Below are 23202 nucleotides of genomic sequence, written 5' to 3'. Positions count from 1 at the left end.
GAATGTTTACAGAAAAAAATGCATTTAAGCCGGGAGATACCGATCAGAACTTATGTTTCCTCATTGTTTCCAACTGATCAGAGAAGAGATTTGCATCTGAAATACTGAGTGGAATTTATCGCATCAGTAACATTTTTGAATAACGAAGGACAAGTTTCTGACTATAAATGGCATGGAAAAAACATGAAACACCACAGCTCCATCTTTTACGACCAAGCAGTTTGTATTTCAGAAGAAAGTAACAACAACAACATTAAATGTAAGTATAGCTCAAATTTTTCCTCACTCAAAATTAAAATCCATCGCTATTGTATAAAATTCTCTTAAAGATATGACAAACTGGCATTTGCTTTTATGTTGTCATAAATATATATTTCAAATCATTATAACAGTTGCCTTTCTTTCAACATGAGGATGCTTAGAGCGCAATATGTTATTTTTTAATTGCAGCATGTATGATCCGATAGCTTTCAAAATTAATTACAAGACATACCTTTGGAATCACATAAAATAAATTTGTGATGTAGCTTCATTTTATGTTGTAGCGCCTGACTAAGAATAAATTTTCAATTTAATTAGACTTTATGTTAAAAATCAATACACATTTAATGCTTTTTTTAATTTAATTTAATTTTATTACAAAAAATTCCCTTTGACACCTTTAAAAAAAATTTAAATGCTTTCAATGGCAATTTTTTTTATATTTTAACAATTGTTCTCTTATTTTAATGTATTTTAAAAATATTACTAATGTTTTGGGCAATATTTCTCCATTGTATTTGTCTCTGCATTCATATACAAGAATTTTATGACGATGTTAAACTATTTTTTCTGAATAGATTGTCATTGTTAAAAAATTAAGAGTTAATTTTAAAAATAAAATGAACATAATCAGATAAAACATAATCAACATAATAAAAAAATAGTGAATTATTATTAATAATACTGTTTTTATTGTTATGCGAGTGAAAACAATATATTTGTACGATTTATATGAATTCTTTTACATAATCAAACTTTTTTCGATTATATAATATGTTATTTTTCTTTTGGCAAGTTATATCATAAATATTGCGCTGAAAAAAATTACACTGCAATAATCTTTTTTCATTTTAATATTACAATGATAATTTTATTATTGGCATATTATAATATCAATGTAAGATTTACAAACACATCTGAAAGTAACACTTCCATCTTAAATTTTTGATTTGCATGTTTGCTTGAAATATAAAACTTTTACTTTATTAATGATAAAACAACATTTTTAATAAATATTTACTACTTATTTAATCACTCACTTACTACTAAAATACTCACGGAATCATTTATTTTCAGATGTTTCTTTTAACTGTATTAGCTTGCATTTCTCTCAGCCAGGCCAGTCTCCTCTACAATGTGAGTATTACATTTGCAATGCAGAAATTGATAATGCAATAATATTTTTTCTAAGATTTTTTATTTATAAAATGTTTGATTAATAATGATGAAAATATGCTTAACTAACATATGATGTAATGCCGTGACTGAGCAATTTTAAATGCACTTGATGTAAAACGTTGTATTTCTGAATGTTTTTTGTTTACTAGCTAATTATATATTTACAAAAGAGCACTGTAAGTGTAATTTAGATCTTGATTATTGAAATATTTACAAAATGTACAGTTTAAGGCTTTTACAGTAAAACAATTTTATTATAGTCTATAGTTAAAATGTACACTACAAAAGAGATTGCGGATTTGTAAAAACATGTTCAAAATTGGTCCGATACTGGAATCAACAAATTCCAAATTTGCCAAAATATGTTTTTTTACCAATTTATACCGATAATCATTTCTAAAAGTTTAATAATCAATGAATAATCAACGTAATTCAAACCTCGCAAATATTAAAATAGAGAAAAGTAATAATTATCAAATGTCATTGGTTGGTCTTATATTTCTGCCAAAAATTAAACTGAAGAATCATTGCAATTCATATTCGGAGGATTGTATTTTAACAAGTCCACTTGTTGCTCTTTTTCCTCTGGCAAGAATCAATGACACAAATTAAACAAATTTATTTCTTTCATGCAGGGGCGAGGCCTGAATGTTTTTAAAGCATATAAGTATCTTCTGTTGCATATTTCAAAATCGCTTACCATCTCCCAGATTGAGCAGCTATCTCCTTTTTTTAAAAAAATACCTTGCTTGATGTTAGAACTTGAAGTAGAACCAAAATTGTTCAAAGACTTGAACGTGTCTCTGTGAAACTATATTATCTGCTTTTAATCTATTTGAAGGATTCGAAAACGGTGCTCTCCTTTCTTTGAACAGGGTGCAGTTAGTTTCGTAGTGGATCTGCAGTATGATTTTTTTGGGTTCTTCTTCTAAAACAATGGTTTCAACAAATAGCAAATTTCTTTTAAGTAGTCTTACCCAATTGCACTCCAAATATTTTCTTACATTCCGCTTTAGTTCAAATACTTTTCGGCTTAGAAAATCTAAATTAACTTTAATTAAATATATATGCGAACACTTTGAACATGGAATATAATTCTTTTTATATGAAATGTATATGAATTCTATAGATATTTCATGTTTTAGAAAGCTATGTCGAGGAAATATATTTTTGAATTTATATTAGGCTATATTTTACTACTGATTATTATATAAGCAAATCAAATACTTCAACTAGCTTATACACAATAGATTTACTACTCTTAAAAATACTTTTTGAAAAATAAGTAAACATCTAAAAATAAATGAAAGTGTAATGAGGACTCTATAGTAAATATTATTTTTAAAGTTTTGTTTTAAAGAAAAATAAAAAGTAAAACAACAATTCTTATTCCGTACTAAATAGAAGTACTGGATTTTTTTATGTAAATGTAATGCATTCTAAACGTAATGCATAAAGATATTTTAAAGTAGTGTGATATTTTTGCTGAAAATTTATAAACGAAAACATGACTGACAAACAGTTGACACTAAATATTATTAAAATAATATATAAATTTATGAAAAATGGTTCAAAAGAAACACATGAAGCATTCCGATAACATAAAGAGCAAGAAAATGACTTTCAACATTTTCCTTCAGTTCTTTTATTATATAAATATACTTCATTGAGTTTCATGGAAAATACTCGGACAAAGAATCGAGAAAAAAATCTTTATTATCTTCTTCTATATAAGATGCTCTATATTGAAACAAAACCTTCAACTATTTTAAAACCTTCTTGCAAAATTTATTCAAACAAATCTTCCTTATTTCCATGATTAATTTCAATCCTTTCTTATGATCTTATTTCCAGGCTTATCCTTATGCTCGTCCTTATCAAGCTGGATACTACGTCAGGGAGCCTCATCGTCACGAGCACGTCGAAGTAGCTCGAGATCACGGAGGTGCAGTTGCAGGTCGATACGGTTACCTCGACGCCAGTGGAATTGGACGACAGGTACACTACGTCGCTGACCACGCCGGACTTAGGGCTAATGTACACACCAATGAACCAGCAGTCGTCCGCAACGCACCACTCGCAGCTGGTATTGTCTCTGACGGTCTTCTCGCTCGTGGTGTAGCTGCTGCAGTTCCTGCCTATAATCCAGCCCTCGGTTACGATTATGGATTGAATCCATATGGTTTGGCATACAACAGAGTGGGTCTTGGATACGGCTATGGAAGTGCTTTGGGATACACTGGTCTTTTGGGCAGTTACGGAAGTCTTTATTCTTAAGTTCTTTAAATTCTAATGAGAATGAATTTGCATATGTGAGGATTGATACCCCAAATTTCTAAATTTTCTTTTCTTTTTGACATTATTTTTTTTAAATTTATCTTTTTGCTATCAAAATTAAACTTTCTTTTCCCTTCTTGAACCTTTGCAATACAACCCTTTCCATTTTCCTCTTTTTCTTTAAATGATTTTAGTGAAAAACATTTATGTTGTTATTTTCTTCTGAGATTGTATTAAAGAAGAATAAATTGGAATTGAATACATACTGGCGTATTTTCCTATGAATTAAATAAAACTTGCTTTATAAATATGTATAAAATATCCACTTGTATAACCAGAAATTGTTTCTTTTAACATTAAATTTTATTTGCTAATTTGGAAACTAATATAAAAATGATAAACAGTGAATAGGAAGGATATAAAACATTCTTAGTGATTATTGAAATATTTAAGAGAAAATATGAAAGATTTCGTAAGATTAAGAATTTCATTTTAAACTAAATACATTTAATTTTAATTCTCTATTAAAGATAATCTATTTTAAAACAAATTTGGATTTCAAAACAAACTATCCGGTACTATAGAAATTTTATATAACAATCTTTGTGTTCTTTATATTCATATCTAGCATCTGTAAATCAAGAAATATATTTTAATATATCGTCTCGATTTATTATCTCTTTGCGACAAACTTAACTCTCCTATAAAGAAAGATAAAAAAAATTAGAAATGCATCACTAATAAGAATCAAATATCAATATATGTATTAAATATGCTCCATTTTATTAAGAGTAGGAAATGAAATTATATACGTTATTCTTTTCGCTATTAAAAAAATCTAACTTCTTTTTCAATAAATGATTCTTCAACAAGGAAGCAAACGTTTATAGTAATGCCACATTTTTTTATATAAAAAAAGTTTTGTCTCTCTTAATTTATTTTATTTAAATGTGAAACAATTTCTGGTAAATGTGTAATGAAGCAAATAATTCAACGAAGCATTTAGAATTATTCTAGTAACAAAAATATGAATACTATTTTTAGATACAGTTCAGCAATGGATTGTAAAACCCTCCGCGCTTTTGCGCATGCATTAGAATGGGTTTAAATAGGGGTGAAAGGAAAGATGAAATAAGGAAATGTTTACATCTATTAGTATATAATAGGGGAAATCCAAGGTCAAAGGGAATACCGGAAATGCGGTCGTCTCAGAATCTGTTGACGAACTATATCTACTTTTTTTATACTTCATTCTAGATATTTTACTAAAGAGATTATCAAACAAATAAGCAGCATAATCATGTAAATATTCCTAAAAAATTATGCATAGCACTTTTCTAAACTTTCTACAATTTTTTTTCATGCTAGGATTTTTCAACAAGAAACAACAATTCAATGGAAAAAATTTCCAACTTTTAACTATGAAAGAAAATTTTTTTAAAAAACTTTTGATTTTATTTAATTAGGAATTTTAATAGGCGTAATACAAAAAAATTATAAAATAATAGGCGTAAGATTGAAACGAACATGCAGAGAAATATTCAAGAATATCCTTATCATAAGACATATATTTAACTGAATTTAGCTGAATTTATTGTTTAAATAATTCGTTCTCTTAATTTCCCACAAAGAATAAATTTAGTTGAATTGTTAATAAGTCTACCCAATTGTTATTGAAATTTTTATTAAAGAAACTAATTAATCCATTATTATATTAGTATCATGTGATACTAAAGCTATTTATATAAAATTAAAAATTTATCTTGAAAATAAATTTTCCTAATATTGCAAACAGAAAAACAATTTATAGCCACATAAAATAATTCATAGGAAAAAATACAGTAATCCCTAAATTACTATTCAATTTTTTTTCTCTATTGAAATTAAAACCTTTACCATCTCATGGGATTAGCCAAATGAAAGAATTCATTGGAAAAATACAGCATTCCCTAAACTAATATTCGTTTTTTTTCAGAATTGGAATTAAAACCCTTATTATATCATGAGAACAATTTACGTATTCCCATTTAATCAATATAGATGTTAATTTAAAAAAAAGAAACCTTAATTATTTGAAGAACTAATCACATAAAAAGATAAATTATTTTATCAATTTTACAATTAAATATTCTATCAATCTTATATTCTACTGGAATAAAAATTATATTCAGCAATGAAATGTAATTAGAAAATTAATTTTGCATGATATATCTATTTAAATGTTGAAGTAACAGCCATTAGTGACCATGGGCTCGCTCGCTAAAATTTTCAATTAAATATATTATATAACTTGGTCTCTTAATAACTTTTTGGGCAAATAATCTTTAAATTTCAAACATTTGTCATATAAAGACTACTACCATAGATTTTTAAGCATTTATATTCATTGTGATATTTCCTAAGGAATCATATTTAGTGAAATATTCTTGGCATTCCTATTTCAAATTAATGATATAAAATAAAATGTTTACATCTTTTGTAATCAGATCCGATCAAATTATGAAGTTTCGAATGCTATAATTTTACAACAATCAACATTTTCATACTATTAGGCCAGTTAGTTTTGGGGAAATTCTTGGCCCTGATTCATTTATTCCATTTGAGATGGTCCATTTAATTGTTTAAAATAGAGCTTTTTTACACTACATTAATATTCAAATTTTCATAACTCACTCTGTATTAGTCGCAATAATATGGTCCTTTCTTTATATTAAAAATTTTTTTGTCAAACAGCTGGTTCACTGGGAATATTGATTACATTGAATTATCTTTAAACTGTGTAGATATAATTTCATATCCATGATTCTTCCAAATTTTCACAACTTAAACCCATGTTATTTTAATTGTTTCTTGAATATATTCTGTTATTGTGCGCATGAACCTTTTCAACGGAAATCAATTGAAGCATATCAATGCGCTTTTAAATATTTAAATATTCATTATGTTATTTTAATTGTTTTTTATTATTATTGTTAGTTACTATTATTCATTAATTTATTATTATTATTTATTATTGTTATTTACTATTATTTTTTATTGTTATTGCACTGTTATTTTAATTGCATATTGTCTGTTTATTGTGCACATGAACCTTTTCAATGGAGTTTAATCCAAGCACATCATTGCGCTTTTAAAAATTTATATATCCGGTTTATCTATCTTCTAAATTTTACGATATTGTAATTTCCATTTTACATTGCGTAAATTACTCAGTTATTGATCAGAAACCTTGTTTTTTAGCTTTCATGGTGGAAAAAATATCACACGAGCATATAGTTAAGGAAAGAATGAAAACCTTTTGAACTTTAGGGCAGCTATGTAATGTATTGTTGGAAATCAGGCAAAAAATATCTATTTAAAAATTGTCAAAGTTCAGTGAAAATTTGTAGGATTATTTAAATAAATATCATGAAAATATACATATTTATAAAATTTTAAAACGGTGGAAAATGTACTCATTTGCGATAATATTTTCAAAAGTTATCATGGGAATCAAATTTAATTTTTAATTAATTAAAATTCTAATAAAATATTTAAAAAAAATTGCTCCATAGGCACATTTCCAACCTCCAAATTATGCTTGTACCAAATTTGGTATTTGTAGGTCAAACGATCTGGTCTGTGGAGTGCCGATATATCCACAAGCGCTTCTAGAAGAAAGAAGGAAATCTAAGCGATACACTAAATCACCCTACTGTTTTTTAAAGCAAGTTTTACATGGCACTATGAAAGCTAGTATTCAGTTAATAGTAGTAGAAAAAGCATCAGCTTATATTTGAAAACTGTAATGCTTACACTGAGCATTAACTGTGCTGAATTTTAATTTTCAACTGTTACTTTTGAATGCCGATGTACAATTATATATACAGGTATTACGAATTTATCAGAATGAAAAATGAATGTAATACATTTCGGAATGTAATAAAAGACATTCGTAAATAAAAGCAGTTTTTTAAAAATAGGTTTTCATAATTTTATAAAGAAAGAGTTAAAAAAATTTTAGAATATGAATGCTACTAATTTTTTTTAATTTAACTAACTTTTAATTTTTAAATTATAATGCATTATAATAAATGTTATGAAATCTTGAAATTATTTTTCTCAAATACCTATATGGTATTGGGAAATACCTTTTCTTAAATACCTATATGGTATTGGGAAATACCTTTTCTTAAATACCTATATGGTATTGGGAAAAATATTTCCAAACTTGTCATACAATACTTTTTTTTCTGTAATATATGAATTGCGTTCATTCTCGAATTACAAATTTTTAATCTGATTTAAGAATTAAAAAAATGATTTTGATTTTAAAGAAGCATGAAGAGGATATGAATCTGAGAATGCATTAAATAATACATTTTCAGGGTAGAATTCAGTACATTTTATACCGAAGAGGGTGATATCCCCAAATCCAACAGATTTGAGTACAGCAGGACGTGATCATGGATAATGTATTGTTAATGTATGAATTATTGACATAATTCCCAAAACTTCATAGACATCCAGCCTAGTCATAAATCTTAAATTCTTAAACTACTGTTATTGATAATTGAAATTTTTGCATTCTCATGTTGCTAAATTATCAAAATTTGTCATCTATTATTTGTTATTTTATGTTCTCAAGGTGAAGCGGTTTCTGGTTGAAGTATTTAATTTAGAATGGTTATACATAAGTTCTCGTTAAAGAAAATTCATAGTTTAGGATTTATTTTTAACTCGCAAATGATTTTTCATTCAGTATAAAAATACAGCATGCATTTAATATTTTATATCCATTCTTTTCTAGAATGCACAATTTTTAGGAAAAGTAAAGCAATATTAATCTGAGAAAATTGGATTTAAAAAAAAAAATATTTAACCTTTTGAAATAAGTTTTATTTTTTCACTGTGGTCACTATACAGTTTGAATATTAAACATTATATTTTTCACATTTCAATCGAAACAAGTGGCTTTTAGCTACTCTGTTGCTTCCTAACTTGAAAGTATATTTTATTTTGGTGTTACTTAAGCAATTCTTTGCAAAAGTGAATTTTTGAAGACAAAGAATTGGGGGGGGGGGGATGCTTAAGAAAAAATATTTTTCTGAATTTATGCAGTGAGTTGAAATGAATTAATGTATGGTAAATTATTTAGAAGAAGTGGATAATAAAGCGGAAACAAATATTAATTTCATTTTAATAAACCTGTAATTCAAATGGACAAACAGTAAAATAGGCTCACACAAATTCTTGTTGAGTGATAAGCATTGGTTAAATGGCATTTTTAAATAAAAATTTGGTTATTTACAGCCTGTAATACAGTTTGTCGCATAATGTAGGCGACTTTGTTGGAACAATTTCTTCAAATCGAGACCATTTCTAAGCTCTTAGCAGCTTCTGGGGCAATTTAAATGGGAAGAGTTTGCTCCCTTGTCGTATAGGCTTAGCATAAAACTGAGAGATTTTCATCTCTTTATTGAAGTGAAGAATTGATTAGGAAATCAAAGCTACCAGTGTAACCAGATGTTTTAAAACAATGTTAAGGTCCGTCTCACTTCACTGGCGATAACGCTCCTTGAAGAGGGGATTGAGAACCCCTCTTCAAGGCTTCAATTATTCATAAATTTTGATAACAAATTCAATTCTTCCTTTATATTAATAATTATTAATATTAATAATTTTCTTGTGGAATATCGGAGAATTAAAATAAAGGCATTAATACATTTGTAAAGCATTAAATTCTTATTCATAAGCAGTTCTGGAGAATCCAGAATTACTATATAGAACTCAAACAAAAATAAAATTATAAACTTTATTTTGATACTACGTGAGACTATTCTATATGAAGGTTGATGAGAAATCCTATTTGAGAAACTTTGTGAGAACAATTATAAAAATTGAGTTAGATGGCAATCTATTGATCAATTTTTTTCTTTCTCGACACATTCGATTTTATACAGAATAAAATGAGTTAAAACGATTTGTAATTGACTAAATAAATTGAGAAAAAACTTTCATCCGAATTTCCATAATTTTACATTTGCAGTATTATTGAAGTTATATTTATCTTACATCACATTAAATATTTGATATCGTAAATTAGTGCTATTTAGAAAAGAAAATATAACGCCACAATAAAATTTTATAATAATTCTATAGATAATTTTATTTTACTTCAAGTAAAAAAATGAGAAAATTAAGTAAGTTGCTTATAAGATTATGCAAACTACTAATTTATAAACATTTAGAAAGTTAAACGGATTATAACATGTTTTATTTTACAACCAAATGTCTCCAATATATACATAAGAAAAAAAATGCAAATAAGCAAAAAAAGAAAACAAAAAACACTAATCGAAATGCCATAAGGAAGTGGCAGAAAATATGGGAAGAATATCAGTGGAATTAATGCTTTTTTTAAAGGTATGTAATCAAGTAGTATTAAAAAAATTAAGTTCCAGTATATCCCTTATTGAATAGTACTGAAGTTTATCCTTTTATTCTTATAAAGATCTATTTGTGAAAAAGATATAAGGGATAATGCTATAAATATCTCAAGAATATTATAATTATTTTGATTACCAAGCATTATATTCTAATAAGATAATAAAAGTTTTAAACAGTGGAATATTATTTATTGCTCCTAAAAATTAAGAATTCAAATCTTCTAAAATGTTTCAAACTATCCGTATATGGTTCAGCCAGTTAATAATTTAGTACTACGAATTTCTGAATGAAAATTTTACAAACTATATAGTGACGGTAATGTTTTAATAGTGCAATAAATGTATTAATTTACATGAAAGTAAAATCACTATCTAGAAAGTTTGCTAAATATAGACAGATTTACCTAAATAATTTTACAGTATGATGTTAAAGAGCTTACTTTTGTTCACTAAAAAAATATTAAACATGCTTGATTGCAAGTTTTAACTTAATTTCATATTCATTTAAAAAAAATGGTTCACACATTGAGGTGACGTAACTGATTATTTATGATCCCATTTAAAGTGTTTGACATAAATTAAAATCTGATATGGATTCATATTTTCAAAAAATGTGAAATTATTGTCAGATAAAAAAGTGTAGTACAGCCTTTCAGTGTATTTAAAAATGATTTGACCTTTGACACCCATTTCCAACTGAATTATTTAGTTTCGATTTTTAATTTTTTCCTTCTGTTTCTTATTACAAAACAATGTTCTCGAATGATAAAAATCTAATTTATTCAAATGTAAAGGTCAATGAATACAATTATCAGAACTGCAACATATACTGATTGTAGCATTGAGAAACCATATGGATAAGAGTTAAAAATCAACGAACACATAATTTTTATTATTCTATATTTAAGAGTCTATTTATCGATATGTTGAAGTTTTCATATCATGCAATATAAGAATAAATTTTTTACGGCTCTTTTCAGATTAGATAAACCAATTTATTTGCTTTTATAACTTTCATGATGAAGAACCTGCAAATCTTCAACATGAAAGCATAAGCAACGTCAATTGTATTGAATATCAACAAGAATTGATTTTGCTTTGGCAATTTTATTTGTTTGATGTATCTACGTTTGTTATCTCAATGAGTGCCTCATCAGTAGGAGTATTATTTAGCTATAAATATATTGGCAAAATATAATTAATTCGCACTCATATCTAACTCTTCTCTTTACATATATCTATTTATCCGCATAATAGAATATCATTAATCTTTAAAATTTCTTGTATCGTAAGATATTTAAATGGTGAATATACAAATGGTAGGATTGTTGTATCTATTAAAATAATAATATTTTTCTTACATAATATATTTAAGTTGAATATATCAGTAATTATGCATTACCCAGAGTAATTACATTACATTGCCATTTGAAGTTAGCAGGTTTATTGATTTCTATTATGGAACAAATCATTCTGAAAAGCAGCAAAATTTAAAACAATACAAGTTTTTCGATTCTTCTGATATGAATGTTACGTTAACGCGACAGTTAACACAACTTTCGCCACGAGGATGCAAGTATTCATTTTTTTACGAGTTGATTCGTGATGCTTTGAATTTTCACGTGAAATTGTGCTCGCGTCAAATGTTTTTGAATCAACGGAGGCAGGTCCTGAGATTTTCAAAGCCGTACCATTTGAGAACAACTCCTCAGATACTAATGTATCTAATCAAGCATTCGAACCTCGAGGACTTACCTGCCACTTACAGTATGGTACAAGGATTAATTCTTTCTGAGTTTGGCAATTCGGGAAAGCACATTAATCTTGTAAACTGTCAGAAAAAATAGAAAATATGAAACAGATTCCTTAACAGTAATTTTACTGGCTAATAATGTTGAATTGTATATCCAAATTAGGACTTTAACTTTGGATTCGACAAAGAGGGTGAAGAGTTTGGATGTGTTATCTTTGCTAGTTCGTGTTTACAAGAAAAGCTATAACTCTAAGAGGAAAACTTTATAAAAGAAAATATTAAAGCAATTAAACAGAACTATAAAACAAATTACAGAATTTTTCGAAAGTCTATTTAAATCAGGATTAAATGTCAAAAGGAAGAGTTTGGAAAATTATTTTTCATTTTTTTTTAATATTCAATAGGCGAAATTTTTTTTTTTTTTTTTTTTTTTTGTAAAAAGTAAATAGTTTGGTACTATTTTAAATTGTAAAATAATACTTTTAGACTAGAAGTTTTTCTTAATGTTCTTGAATTCTATCTAATGGTAAAGTACCTATTAGAGAGAGTTAGACAATAGTCATTAATTAACAAATTTTAGAAAAAATACTGGTATTGAATTAAAAATTTGGCTTGTTATCTCATTCTATAATTAAAAAAAATAATATATATATATATTCATATAAAAATTATTCAGGGGATTATTATTCAGGGCCTAATTTCAGGAGATTTTTGGGTCACGAGGAATCATTATTAGACTTTCTTGTCTGCATTTCCTCACAGAAAAAATTCCTTTTTTTGAATCCCTTCCTGAGGGTGACTCGTGAAAAAGTCTTCAGGCCGAATTCTTCTTTTATTTGGTTTATTTGATTTTCCTATTAACTTGATTTTAATACTTTTGTTTATATATATGTAATGATATTTTAAACTCTTATCCAAAATAATTAACAAAGTTTTATTGCAATTCAGCCCATATTAACTTCATTCTAAAATATTCTCTTATTTCCTGATTTCCTGATCCCATTAGATTTTTTCTATTTAATTAATGCAACAAAAGCTTTGTGAAAATGCTTTAGTCAGTGGTTCTCACAATCCGAGTGAAAGAATAAAATACTCTCCAGCTAAGCACATTCTTTTAAAATATCCCTATGATTTCCTTACTTGTGATTGACATGTGTCAGAAATCCCTATTAAAATCTCACAGTATATATTCACACGGGTAAAATTTTCATTAGCTTTTCCTCATTTCGTGTTGTGTCGTTCTGTGTTGTGCTCGTTGCTTCTGCTTATGCAAAAAATTATGTCTCCCGGGACGGAAATTTAGGCTAAGAGTTGAGACAAAATATTATCTTCTAATTTTCCTCATCTTTCTTTCTTCCTTTTTTTTTTTTTTTTTGTAAAAATAAATAACTAGGTAATAAATTTGTAAAAATAAATAACTTTTAGAGAAGGAGTTTTTTTATGTTCTTGAATTTTGTCTAATTGGAAATTACCTATTAGAGAAAGGGTTAGACAACAGTCCTTTATTAACACAATCGAAATTTTTAGATTAACGTTTTAGTTTTAAACTAAAAAATTTTGCTTGTTGCCCATTTATATATAACACATATCTAAGCGGATTTTCAAAAACTGCACTGAAATTAAAAAATAAAATAAATACATATGTTTTTAAATTTGTATTTTTAAAAATTTTTCCTATTTAAAATTAAACTATTTTTATGTTTTCTCTTTCCTAATTTATTTTACAAATATGTTTATACCAGAAACTCTTTTATTAAAATTTTATTCACCAGGCAATAAAATTTTATCCATTCACGAAAAACCGTTTTTATAAGCACCATTCTCTGCACCTTCTTAACCGATAGGATGTCATATTTTTGAACAGTTTATTTTGCACAATATAAAAGTAAAATTTAATCTGCATGATCAGTTTATGAGCGCGTGGGAAAAATTAGCTTTTATTAACGTGTTGCCATTACGTTAACAAAACTTAAATTGAAAGATTCAGTTAACTCTTACTGCATACTAAATTTAGGAAATATTCAGCATGTGTTTGTATGAAATGAAATAAGTATAAAATGTGATATTTTCTAAAAAAGAAAAATGCGAGAAAAATTCTCTGCGACCTTTTAAAATATATATATTATTAATTCTATAATTCAATTTTATTTAAGGAATACATAGAAATATTCAGCATGTGTTTGTATGAAATGAAATAAGTATAAAATGTGATATTTTCTAAAAAAGAAAAATGCGAGAAAAATTCTCTGCGACCTTTTAAAATATATATATTATTAATTCTATAATTCAATTTTATTTAAGGAATACATAGAAATATTCAGCATGTGTTTGTATGAAATGAAATAAGTATAAAATGTGATATTTTCTAAAAAAGAAAAATGCGAGAAAAATTCTCTGCGACCTTTTAAAATATATATATTATTAATTCTATAATTCAATTTTATTTAAGGAATACATAGAAATATTCAGCATGTGTTTGTATGAAATGAAATAAGTATAAAATGTGATATTTTCTAAAAAAGAAAAATGCGAGAAAAATTCTCTGCGACCTTTTAAAATATATATATTATTAATTCTATAATTCAATTTTATTTAAGGAATACATAGAAATATTCAGCATGTGTTTGTATGAAATGAAATAAGTATAAAATGTGATATTTTCTAAAAAAGAAAAATGCGAGAAAAATTCTCTGCGACCTTTTAAAATATATATATTATTAATTCTATAATTCAATTTTATTTAAGGAATACATAGAAATATTCAGCATGTGTTTGTATGAAATGAAATAAGTATAAAATGTGATATTTTCTAAAAAAGAAAAATGCGAGAAAAATTTTCTGCGACCTTTTAAAATATATATATTATTAATTCTATAATTCAATTTTATTTAAGGAATACATAGATTAATATATGCGTGATATTCACTATAATCAAGACTCAACTGCTTATTTCTAAAACATTATTAATTGGCGTCTACATCTAATAAAAATAGGTCTAAATGAAATAAATAATTTTATTTAATGTAGTTTGAATCCATGAATGTTCTGATGAATTACGAAATAAAATTTTATACAGATTGTCTGTTCTGTGTGTCATCTATACTTATAATAAAGCTCAATGTGTGTATGTGTGTGTTGGCGCTCTAAAGGCCAGATTGTTTGACCTACCGCTGCCAAATATGGCACGTGTATACCTTGGGGACCGGGAATGTGCACGTCAGAGCAATTTTCGAAATTTTAATTAATTAAAAATTAAGTCAGATTCTGACGTTTTCTCGCCAGAACTTCCGAAAATATAACAGCACAAACTTGATTTTTATATCATACTGAAGAACAAAAAGTTATATTTTTAATGATACAAATGTTTTAACCAACAATTTAAATTACCATTTTTAATGAATTTTGAAAAAAATAATATAATTATATTTTTTCAACAATTTATTTCACACAAAATAAAAATAAAATTCAACGTGCACGTGCCCCGTACGCGTGATTGAGAAAAAAATTAGCTTTCGTTGCCATCATATTGCCAGAAGCTCAAATGAAAAAATAAATCAACTATTACTGAAAATTAAAGATATAAAAATGCAATTTTCAGCACGTGTCTGTAAGAAATGAAATAAAAATAAAAATTGAAATCTGCCATCTCAAATTTCATGTTATCATGTCAGAGCATTATTATTTTTTAAGTCAGTGTTCGTCTTACTTAATTTCAATCATTAACCAGTTTAAACCGGTTTGAAACAATCACGTGACTATCAGATTACGCATGTGTTGATATTTAGAAAAATAATGGGTCCCCCCCCCAAAATTTGGTTTAAATTGCTTTACAATGATCACGTGACTACTATATTGCGCAATCGTTAATTTTTTGAAAAGCAGTGTTTTTGATTTTTCTCAAAATCTTTCCAGCTCCAAAACTTTTTTTGCTAGTAAGAAAATTGAAAATGAAAGTTTAAAAAAAATTATATTATTACTGAATTATAATATATACGTTAGATTATAATTCTACGCATAATTATATACCTTTAGATACTTCCCTTCGACGTTTCGTGTTGATATCCGTTTCCTTCTTTGTGCTTCTTCGGGCGTTAACTTCTTACAATCCTGCTCTTTATTGGCCAGTCATGATAATCGGGTACATGGCGGATATTCGTGCCAAGTTATAACTTTTTATTGGCGATACGTCGTCAGATGTAACAATCTGATTTATCATTTTCTAATAACCCTAAAAGCGAAAAATTGATACCTCATAAGCGATAAATCGCCAATTTTCTGCCCGTGCTTTTTGTGGCTACAAAAGCCTAAAGTCAAACAACATCATGTTCTCACATGATAATATATTTTCTAAAAAATAAAGGCAAGAAAACATTTTCTGTGATGTTTTACCATGCATTTACAGTATCTACATTATTAATTCAATAAATGAGCTTAATTAAAGCAAACATGCTTTAATGTATATCCTTTCAATTCAGGGCTGATTTGTAAAATTTAATAATAGAAATACAAGAGTTGAATGGTGTAAATGAAGTAAATAATTATATTTTATGTTAATGGAGTCAATGTATGGTAATTAAGAATGTTTAGCTTTTATCTAGATCCTCTTCTCTGTGAATCATATTTAACAAAATATCCTTGAGACGCTAATATTTTAAATAAAAAGAGTTACACTGAAATTAATTTAATCAGTCACTAAAACTGGCTGATTTATGGAAATATGAATAACACTATTCAATAAGAACAGGTGATTTAAGATCACTTCATCTATCGTCTCAAAGATGATACCCTAATCAGCGCTCAGTGTTTTTCCAAGACAGATTCTCCTAAGGTTATGAAAATGTTGATTGTTCTAAACTATGCTATTTGAAACTTTATAAAGCGACCAGATTTGATAGCAGAAAATAGAAACGTTCCTTTATTTATTTAAAAGTTGAAGTGTCAAGAATATTTAGATGAATATGATTCCTCAGAGCCAAAGGACAGTATAAAATTTAGATTTCATAATTTTTTGAAGTATATTTATAGACCGAAACAAAATAAAATGTTATTCACGGCATTTAAGTTCTCTTGAAAGTAAAACATATACGGAATTGCATGATGAATCTGTGAAACTTTTGTTAAAAAATTCTTCCGATATTACATAAATTATGAAAGATATTCTTTAGTGCTCATAAGGTTTAAATGCTCAGCGATTTGGTTTTCAATATATTCATATTTAAAAAAATGCTTTGTTTCTGTAGAAAATGTTTTTATATTAATTGCAGTTTAATCATTTCCACTTCAATTTAAAGTGCAAATTCTACGGAAGCTAACGGAAAATTAGAGAGATACATATTATGTTTAGGATGAAAGCATTTACAGCATTATGAGTGAATTATATGACTATCAAAATTTGAACCTTTAAAATATTTTGAGGAAGAAGCTATTAAAATAGGAGTTATATAAAATATTTAATTATTAAAATTTTAACGAGCATTAATGTTGTCGAAACGTCTGAACGCTAAAGGCGGCTAATATTTAACAAAATATTTTGAAATGCAAAATTTTAAATAAAGAACAATTTTATTCTTTTACAATTAAATGGTGGAGTTTTGAAAATTTGAATGCTTTTATTTTATAAATATAGGCGATATTAGACTTTTTAATCTTCATGAAGAAAATACGTCAATCAATTCTTGAACTTTGTTAAGATAGATTATCCAAAAATGATGATGTTCAAAGATTTATAATTAGGTCAGGCTTGATGGCAGAAGATTGAAACGTTAGACTGTGAAGATAATTTTACTGAATATGATTTATGGGATCGAAGGTCTGCATAAAATGTAGACTTCAAATCTTTTTCAGAAGTCTTCAGAAGAATATCTGAAATGAATTTAAAAGAAAATATTATTATTTACTGAATTAAAATGATTTTGAAAAACTAGAAACTAAATTTAATGAGGAATCAGAGAATTGTTTATAGAATAATTCATTCAAATATTATATAAATTATAAAAAATAATGTATGGCACACATGAGATTAAAAGGTAAAAGAATTAGATTTTCTGTACTGAGATTTTTTTTAAAAATGTGTTGTTTTCAGCAAAAAAATGTTTGTTATTAATGTAACTTTTATATCTTCTATTTTAAATTCAAATTTAAATCTTACGCAAGCTTATAATAAATTAGAGAGATATATCGTACAATGAACAAAATATGGATAAGACTTCTATAATGGTATGAGTCATGTGACTATCAAAATGAAAAGTTTAAAAGTATTTTGCTGAAAAAGCTGTTAAGAGACCAAGATACATAAATATTTAATAGAAAATTTTGGAGATAATTCCTGCTGGCAAACCAGCTAGTTGTCAAAGGCTGCAAATATTTAATGAAATTAATGCATTCAGGCCTTTTGATCCCAATCGGAACTTGTGTTCCCTAATTCTCCCAAACTGATCACAAACGAGATGTGTATCGGAAATACTGAGTGAAATGTATCGCCTCACTAGCATATTTGAATAACGAAGGACAAGTTTCTGACTATAAATGGCATGCAGAAAACATTGAAACACCACATCTCCCTCTTCTACGACGAAGCAGTTTGTCTTTCAGAAGAAAGTAACAACATTAAACGTAAGTATAAATCCATTTTTTCCCTCATTTCTTCCTAAAATTAAGAATTTAAAATTTGTGATTATTGTAATCTTTCTCTTGAAAGACAATAAAGTGGTAGCAAATATTATAAAGTAAATTTCGTTTCCTTTAGATAACTACAAGTTTATTTCAAATATCTTAGAAAAAATCATTACAACAGTTACTTTTATTTTAATTTGATAATGTTTAGAGTTTTTCATATTATTTTTTTAATTGTGACATGTGTGATCTGATAACTTTTAAAACTACAACAAGAGAGATAGTTGGACCCACATCAAATAAATTTATCATGCAACTTAATGTTTCGTAGTGGGGCTCACTAAGGAAATATTTCCAAAATTGTAATTAGATTTTTGCTTCAAAAATCAATAACAATACATTGCTTTTCTTGAACATCTATTGCACAAATTTCATTTTTGCAGCTTGAAAAATATTTTTAAATGTTTTCTATAGCAACATTTTTATATTCAAACAATTTTTCTCGACATATAATACATTTAAAAAAAATATTTTACCATTTACGCAATATTTTTGAAAATTTTATTTTTTATTGCAATTATAGACTCGAACACCATGGACATGTTAAACTCTTTTTTCTGAACATATTATTATTGCCAAATAACAAGAGCTAATTTCAAAATTAAAATAAGCGTAGGAAAATAAAACCTAAAATATTATTACGCTGTTATGTTCTGAAATGGGCATTCGCGTCTCCTTAGAGATTCAAAATATTTTCGTGTACTATTATTAAAGGTACTATTTTTATTGTTTTATGCGTGAAAACAATACATTTATATTACACATTCTACCATACATTTTTACTATTTATTTGAATTCTTTTCCATAATCAAAATTCTTTTGATTATATAATACATCATTTTTCTTTTATCAAGTTATAAAATAGATATTACAATGAAAACAATTGTACTATGATGATATTTTTTTTACTTTAATATTACTATGATAACCTTATTATTGACATATTATAATATCAATGCAGTATTTACTAATATAGCTGAAAGTAATACTTCCATCTTTAATTTCGGATTTGAATGTTACTACACTCAACTTCACTCTATTAATGATAAAGCAAAATTTTTAATAAATAACTTACTACTTATTTACTAAGCAAATAAAATACTCACGGAATCATTTATTTTCAGATGTTTCTTTTAACTGTATTAGCTTGCATTTCTCTCAGCCAGGCCAGTCTCCTCTACAATGTGAGTATTACATTTGCAATGCAGAAATTGATAATGCAATAATATTTTTTCTAAGATTTTTTATTTATAAAATGTTTGATTAATAATGATGAAAATATGCTTAACTAATATGTGGTGTAATGTAGTGACTGAGCAATTTTAAATACGCTTGAACAAAACATTGCATTTGTGAATTTAATTTTTCATTTAACAGCTAATTGTATTTATTTAAAAAAGCATTGTAAGTATATATAGATCTAGGTTATTGAATTATTTACAAAATGTACAGTACAATGCTTTTACTGTAAAACAGATTTATTACAGTGTATAGTTAAAATGTACACTCCAAAAAAGACTGCTGGTTTGAAAAAATATTGAAAACTGGTCTGTTACTGGATTGGATAACAAATTCCAAAGTTTGCCAAAATACGTTTTATTTTTCAACTTACATCGATAATTATTTTTAAATCTTTAATGACCAATAATTGATCTTTTCCCTCTAATGAGAATAATTCAAACTTCGCAAAACTTAAAATAACCTTCAATGATCAATGCTCTTATTTATCTAGCAAGAATTGAACTTATGAATCGTTAGGAGTTTTATTCGGAAATATATGCATAAATAAGATCACTGATTCGTCTTGATGAGTCCTTTCTGGTCCAGTACTTTTTTGGCAAGAATCAATGTCACAAATTAAACAAATTTCTTCCTTTCATGCAGGAGCCAGACCTCGATGTTTATAAAATGTACAAGCTTCATCAGCTGTGAATTTTAAAAGTACTCATCATCTGCTAGACAAAGTAGTTATCTCCTTTTTAAAAAAAAATGTATTGCTTGCTGCTAGAACTTGAAGAAAAAATTAAAATTGCTTCACCGAGTCCCTGTTTAGCGGCAGCTAGAAGCGTCAGTCTATAGTTCATTATATATATATATATATATATATATATATATATATATATATATATATATATATATATTGAAAAGGTTGCCGTTAATTTCGTAATAGGGAATTTGGTCTGAAGTTTTTTTTTTATTCTTCTAAAACAATGGTTTCAACACAATGGCTGATTTGTTATAAACAGTTTTATCCAAATGCTGCATAAATATTAACTTATATTTCTCTTCAGTTGAAATAGTTTTCGGCTTAGAAAATCTGAATTAAATTTAATTAGATATGTACAAATTCTTTAAATATGAAATATAATTATTTCTATATGAAATATATATAAATTTGGTAATTTTCAAGTTTTAGAAAGCCTTGCTTGGGGAAATACATATTTGAATTTATATTTGCTTTATATTTCTATTAATTATTGTATTAGTAAACAAAATACTTCAACTATCTTATCCACAACAGATTTACAATTCATGGAAATAATTTTCGAAAGATAAATGAATCAGTATATAATAACAAATGCAAACGCATTGAGGTCTTTATAGAAAATAATGTTTATAAAGTTTTGACTTTAAGAACAATAAAAAGTAATACAATAATTCTAAGTCTTACTCAATCGAAGTGTTGGATTCTTTTTCTACGAAGGAAGTGCATAAAGTATTCCATGCGGGAAATCGTACTCTAGTTTCGGCTATTACTTCCTGCCTAAATGTAATGCACAAACACATTAAAAAAAATATGCCAAAAATAAGTTTCAAAAGTATAAACGAAAATATGTATGACAAAGATTTGATTGCAAATTTTATTAATCTATGAATTTTTACACGAGGTCAAATGAAATGCATGAAAATTGTCAACATCAAAGTGCAAGGAGAATCCTTCAACATTCTCTTTCAATTTTACTTTTTAATATTTCATTGAATTCTATGGAAAATATTTGGACAAAGTGTCGAGTAAGTATATAATATAATTTTTGGAAGATGCTTTGCATTGAAATAAAACATTCAACTATTTTATCACTTTCTCAGAAAATTTATTCCGGAAAACCAATCTTCCTTATTTCCATGATTAATTTCAATCCTTACTTATGATCTTATTTCCAGGCTTATCCTTACGCTCGTCCTTATCAAGCCGGATACTACGTCAGGGAGCCTCATCGTCACGAGCACGTCGAAGTAGCTCGAGACCACGGAGGTGCAGTTGCAGGTCGATACGGTTACCTCGACGCCAGTGGAATTGGACGACAAGTCCATTACGTCGCTGACCATGCCGGACTTAGGGCTAATGTACACACCAATGAACCAGCAATTGTCCGCAACGCACCACTCGCTGCTGGTATTGTCTCTGATGGTCTTCTTGCTCGTGGTGTAGCTGCTACAGTTCCTGCCTATAATCCAGCCCTCGGTTACGATTATGGATTGAATCCATATGGTTTGGCATACAACAGATTTGGTCTTGGATATGGCTATGGAAGTGCTTTGGGATACACTGGTCTTTTGGGCAGTTACGGAAGTCTCTATGCTTAAGTTCTTAAATTGCTGATGAGAATGAATTTGAAAATATGAGGAATGATACATCAACATTCTGAATCACATTTTCTTTAGAAATTCTTCATTTTTTTAAATTTATTTTTTTGCTATCAAAATTAAACTTTCTTTTCTCTTCTTGAAACAATGCAGTATAACTTTTTTCTTTTTCTTCCCTTTTTTTAAATGATTTTTGTGGAAATCTATTATATTGTTATTTTCTTCTGAATTTGCATTAAAGAAGAATAAAAATGAATTGAGTGCATATTGGTGTATTTTTTTCGTGAATTAAATGTTAATTGTTGGTTAAATTTTGTAAAATATCAATTTGCTAATCATAAATTCATTTTTAACAACAATTTTATTTGCTACTGCCAGAGTCAATATAAAGAAGATAAACAGAGATTAGGAAGGAATCTAATCATATATTTTTATTTGTTATTGAAATATTTACAGAAAAAATTTCTCTCCTTTATATTGAGGAATTTTTAAGATTATGAATTTTCCTGCATATTAAATGATATATTTATTTTTAATTCTCAGTTAAATTAATTTATTTTTAACCAATTTTGCTTTTAAAAAAGTTATCACGCCGTATGGGATTTTTGTATAAAAATGTTTGTCGTCTCTACATCTTTATCTTGCACTTCTGAATGAAGCAATATGTTTTAATACTTTTTTTTCGATTTATTATGTGTTTATGACCAAATTAATTTCTGCGGAAAAAATGATCAAAAACTGAAAATGAGTCACCGATAAAGATAAGTATCAGAATAGGCATTAAGTATGCTCCTTTATATTAAGTATTAGGAAATGAAATTATATACATTATTCTTTCCGCTAATGATGAATGTACCTTCTTTTTCATTAAATAGTTCCTCAACAGCTAGCAGTTGATAATAATATTGAATTTTCTCATATAAAAAATTTTGATTCTCTTAATTTATTTTATTTAGATGTGGAACAATTTCTGGTAAATGTGTAATCAAGCAAATAATTCAAGGAAACATAAGATGATCTTACTAACAAAAATATGAATATTATTTT

General features: G+C 26.9%; 2 protein-coding genes across 2 annotated transcripts; both read left to right on the top strand.

The window, feature by feature from the left end:
* The first annotated feature begins 252 nt into the window (after positions 1-252).
* Positions 253-3865, top strand: LOC129984735 (adult-specific rigid cuticular protein 15.7-like). Its single transcript, XM_056094682.1, has 3 exons — positions 253-259; positions 1339-1398; positions 3295-3865. The coding sequence occupies exons 2-3, from the start codon at positions 1339-1341 to the stop codon at positions 3715-3717; spliced, it is 483 nt and encodes a 160-aa protein (XP_055950657.1). The 5' UTR covers positions 253-259; the 3' UTR covers positions 3718-3865.
* Positions 3866-18466: 14601 nt separating this feature from the next.
* LOC129985302 (adult-specific rigid cuticular protein 15.7-like) lies at positions 18467-22346 on the top strand. Its single transcript, XM_056095280.1, has 3 exons — positions 18467-18510; positions 19695-19754; positions 21733-22346. Exons 2-3 carry the CDS (start codon positions 19695-19697, stop codon positions 22153-22155), a joined length of 483 nt encoding a protein of 160 aa, XP_055951255.1. The 5' UTR covers positions 18467-18510; the 3' UTR covers positions 22156-22346.
* Positions 22347-23202: the final 856 nt, after the last annotated feature.

The sequence above is a fragment of the Argiope bruennichi genome, chromosome 9 (assembly GCF_947563725.1).
Source record: "Argiope bruennichi chromosome 9, qqArgBrue1.1, whole genome shotgun sequence".
Lineage (NCBI taxonomy): Eukaryota > Metazoa > Arthropoda > Arachnida > Araneae > Araneidae > Argiope > Argiope bruennichi.
The sequence above is the reverse complement of the archived record's forward strand: the minus strand, read 5'-3'. Positions and strand labels throughout refer to the sequence as shown.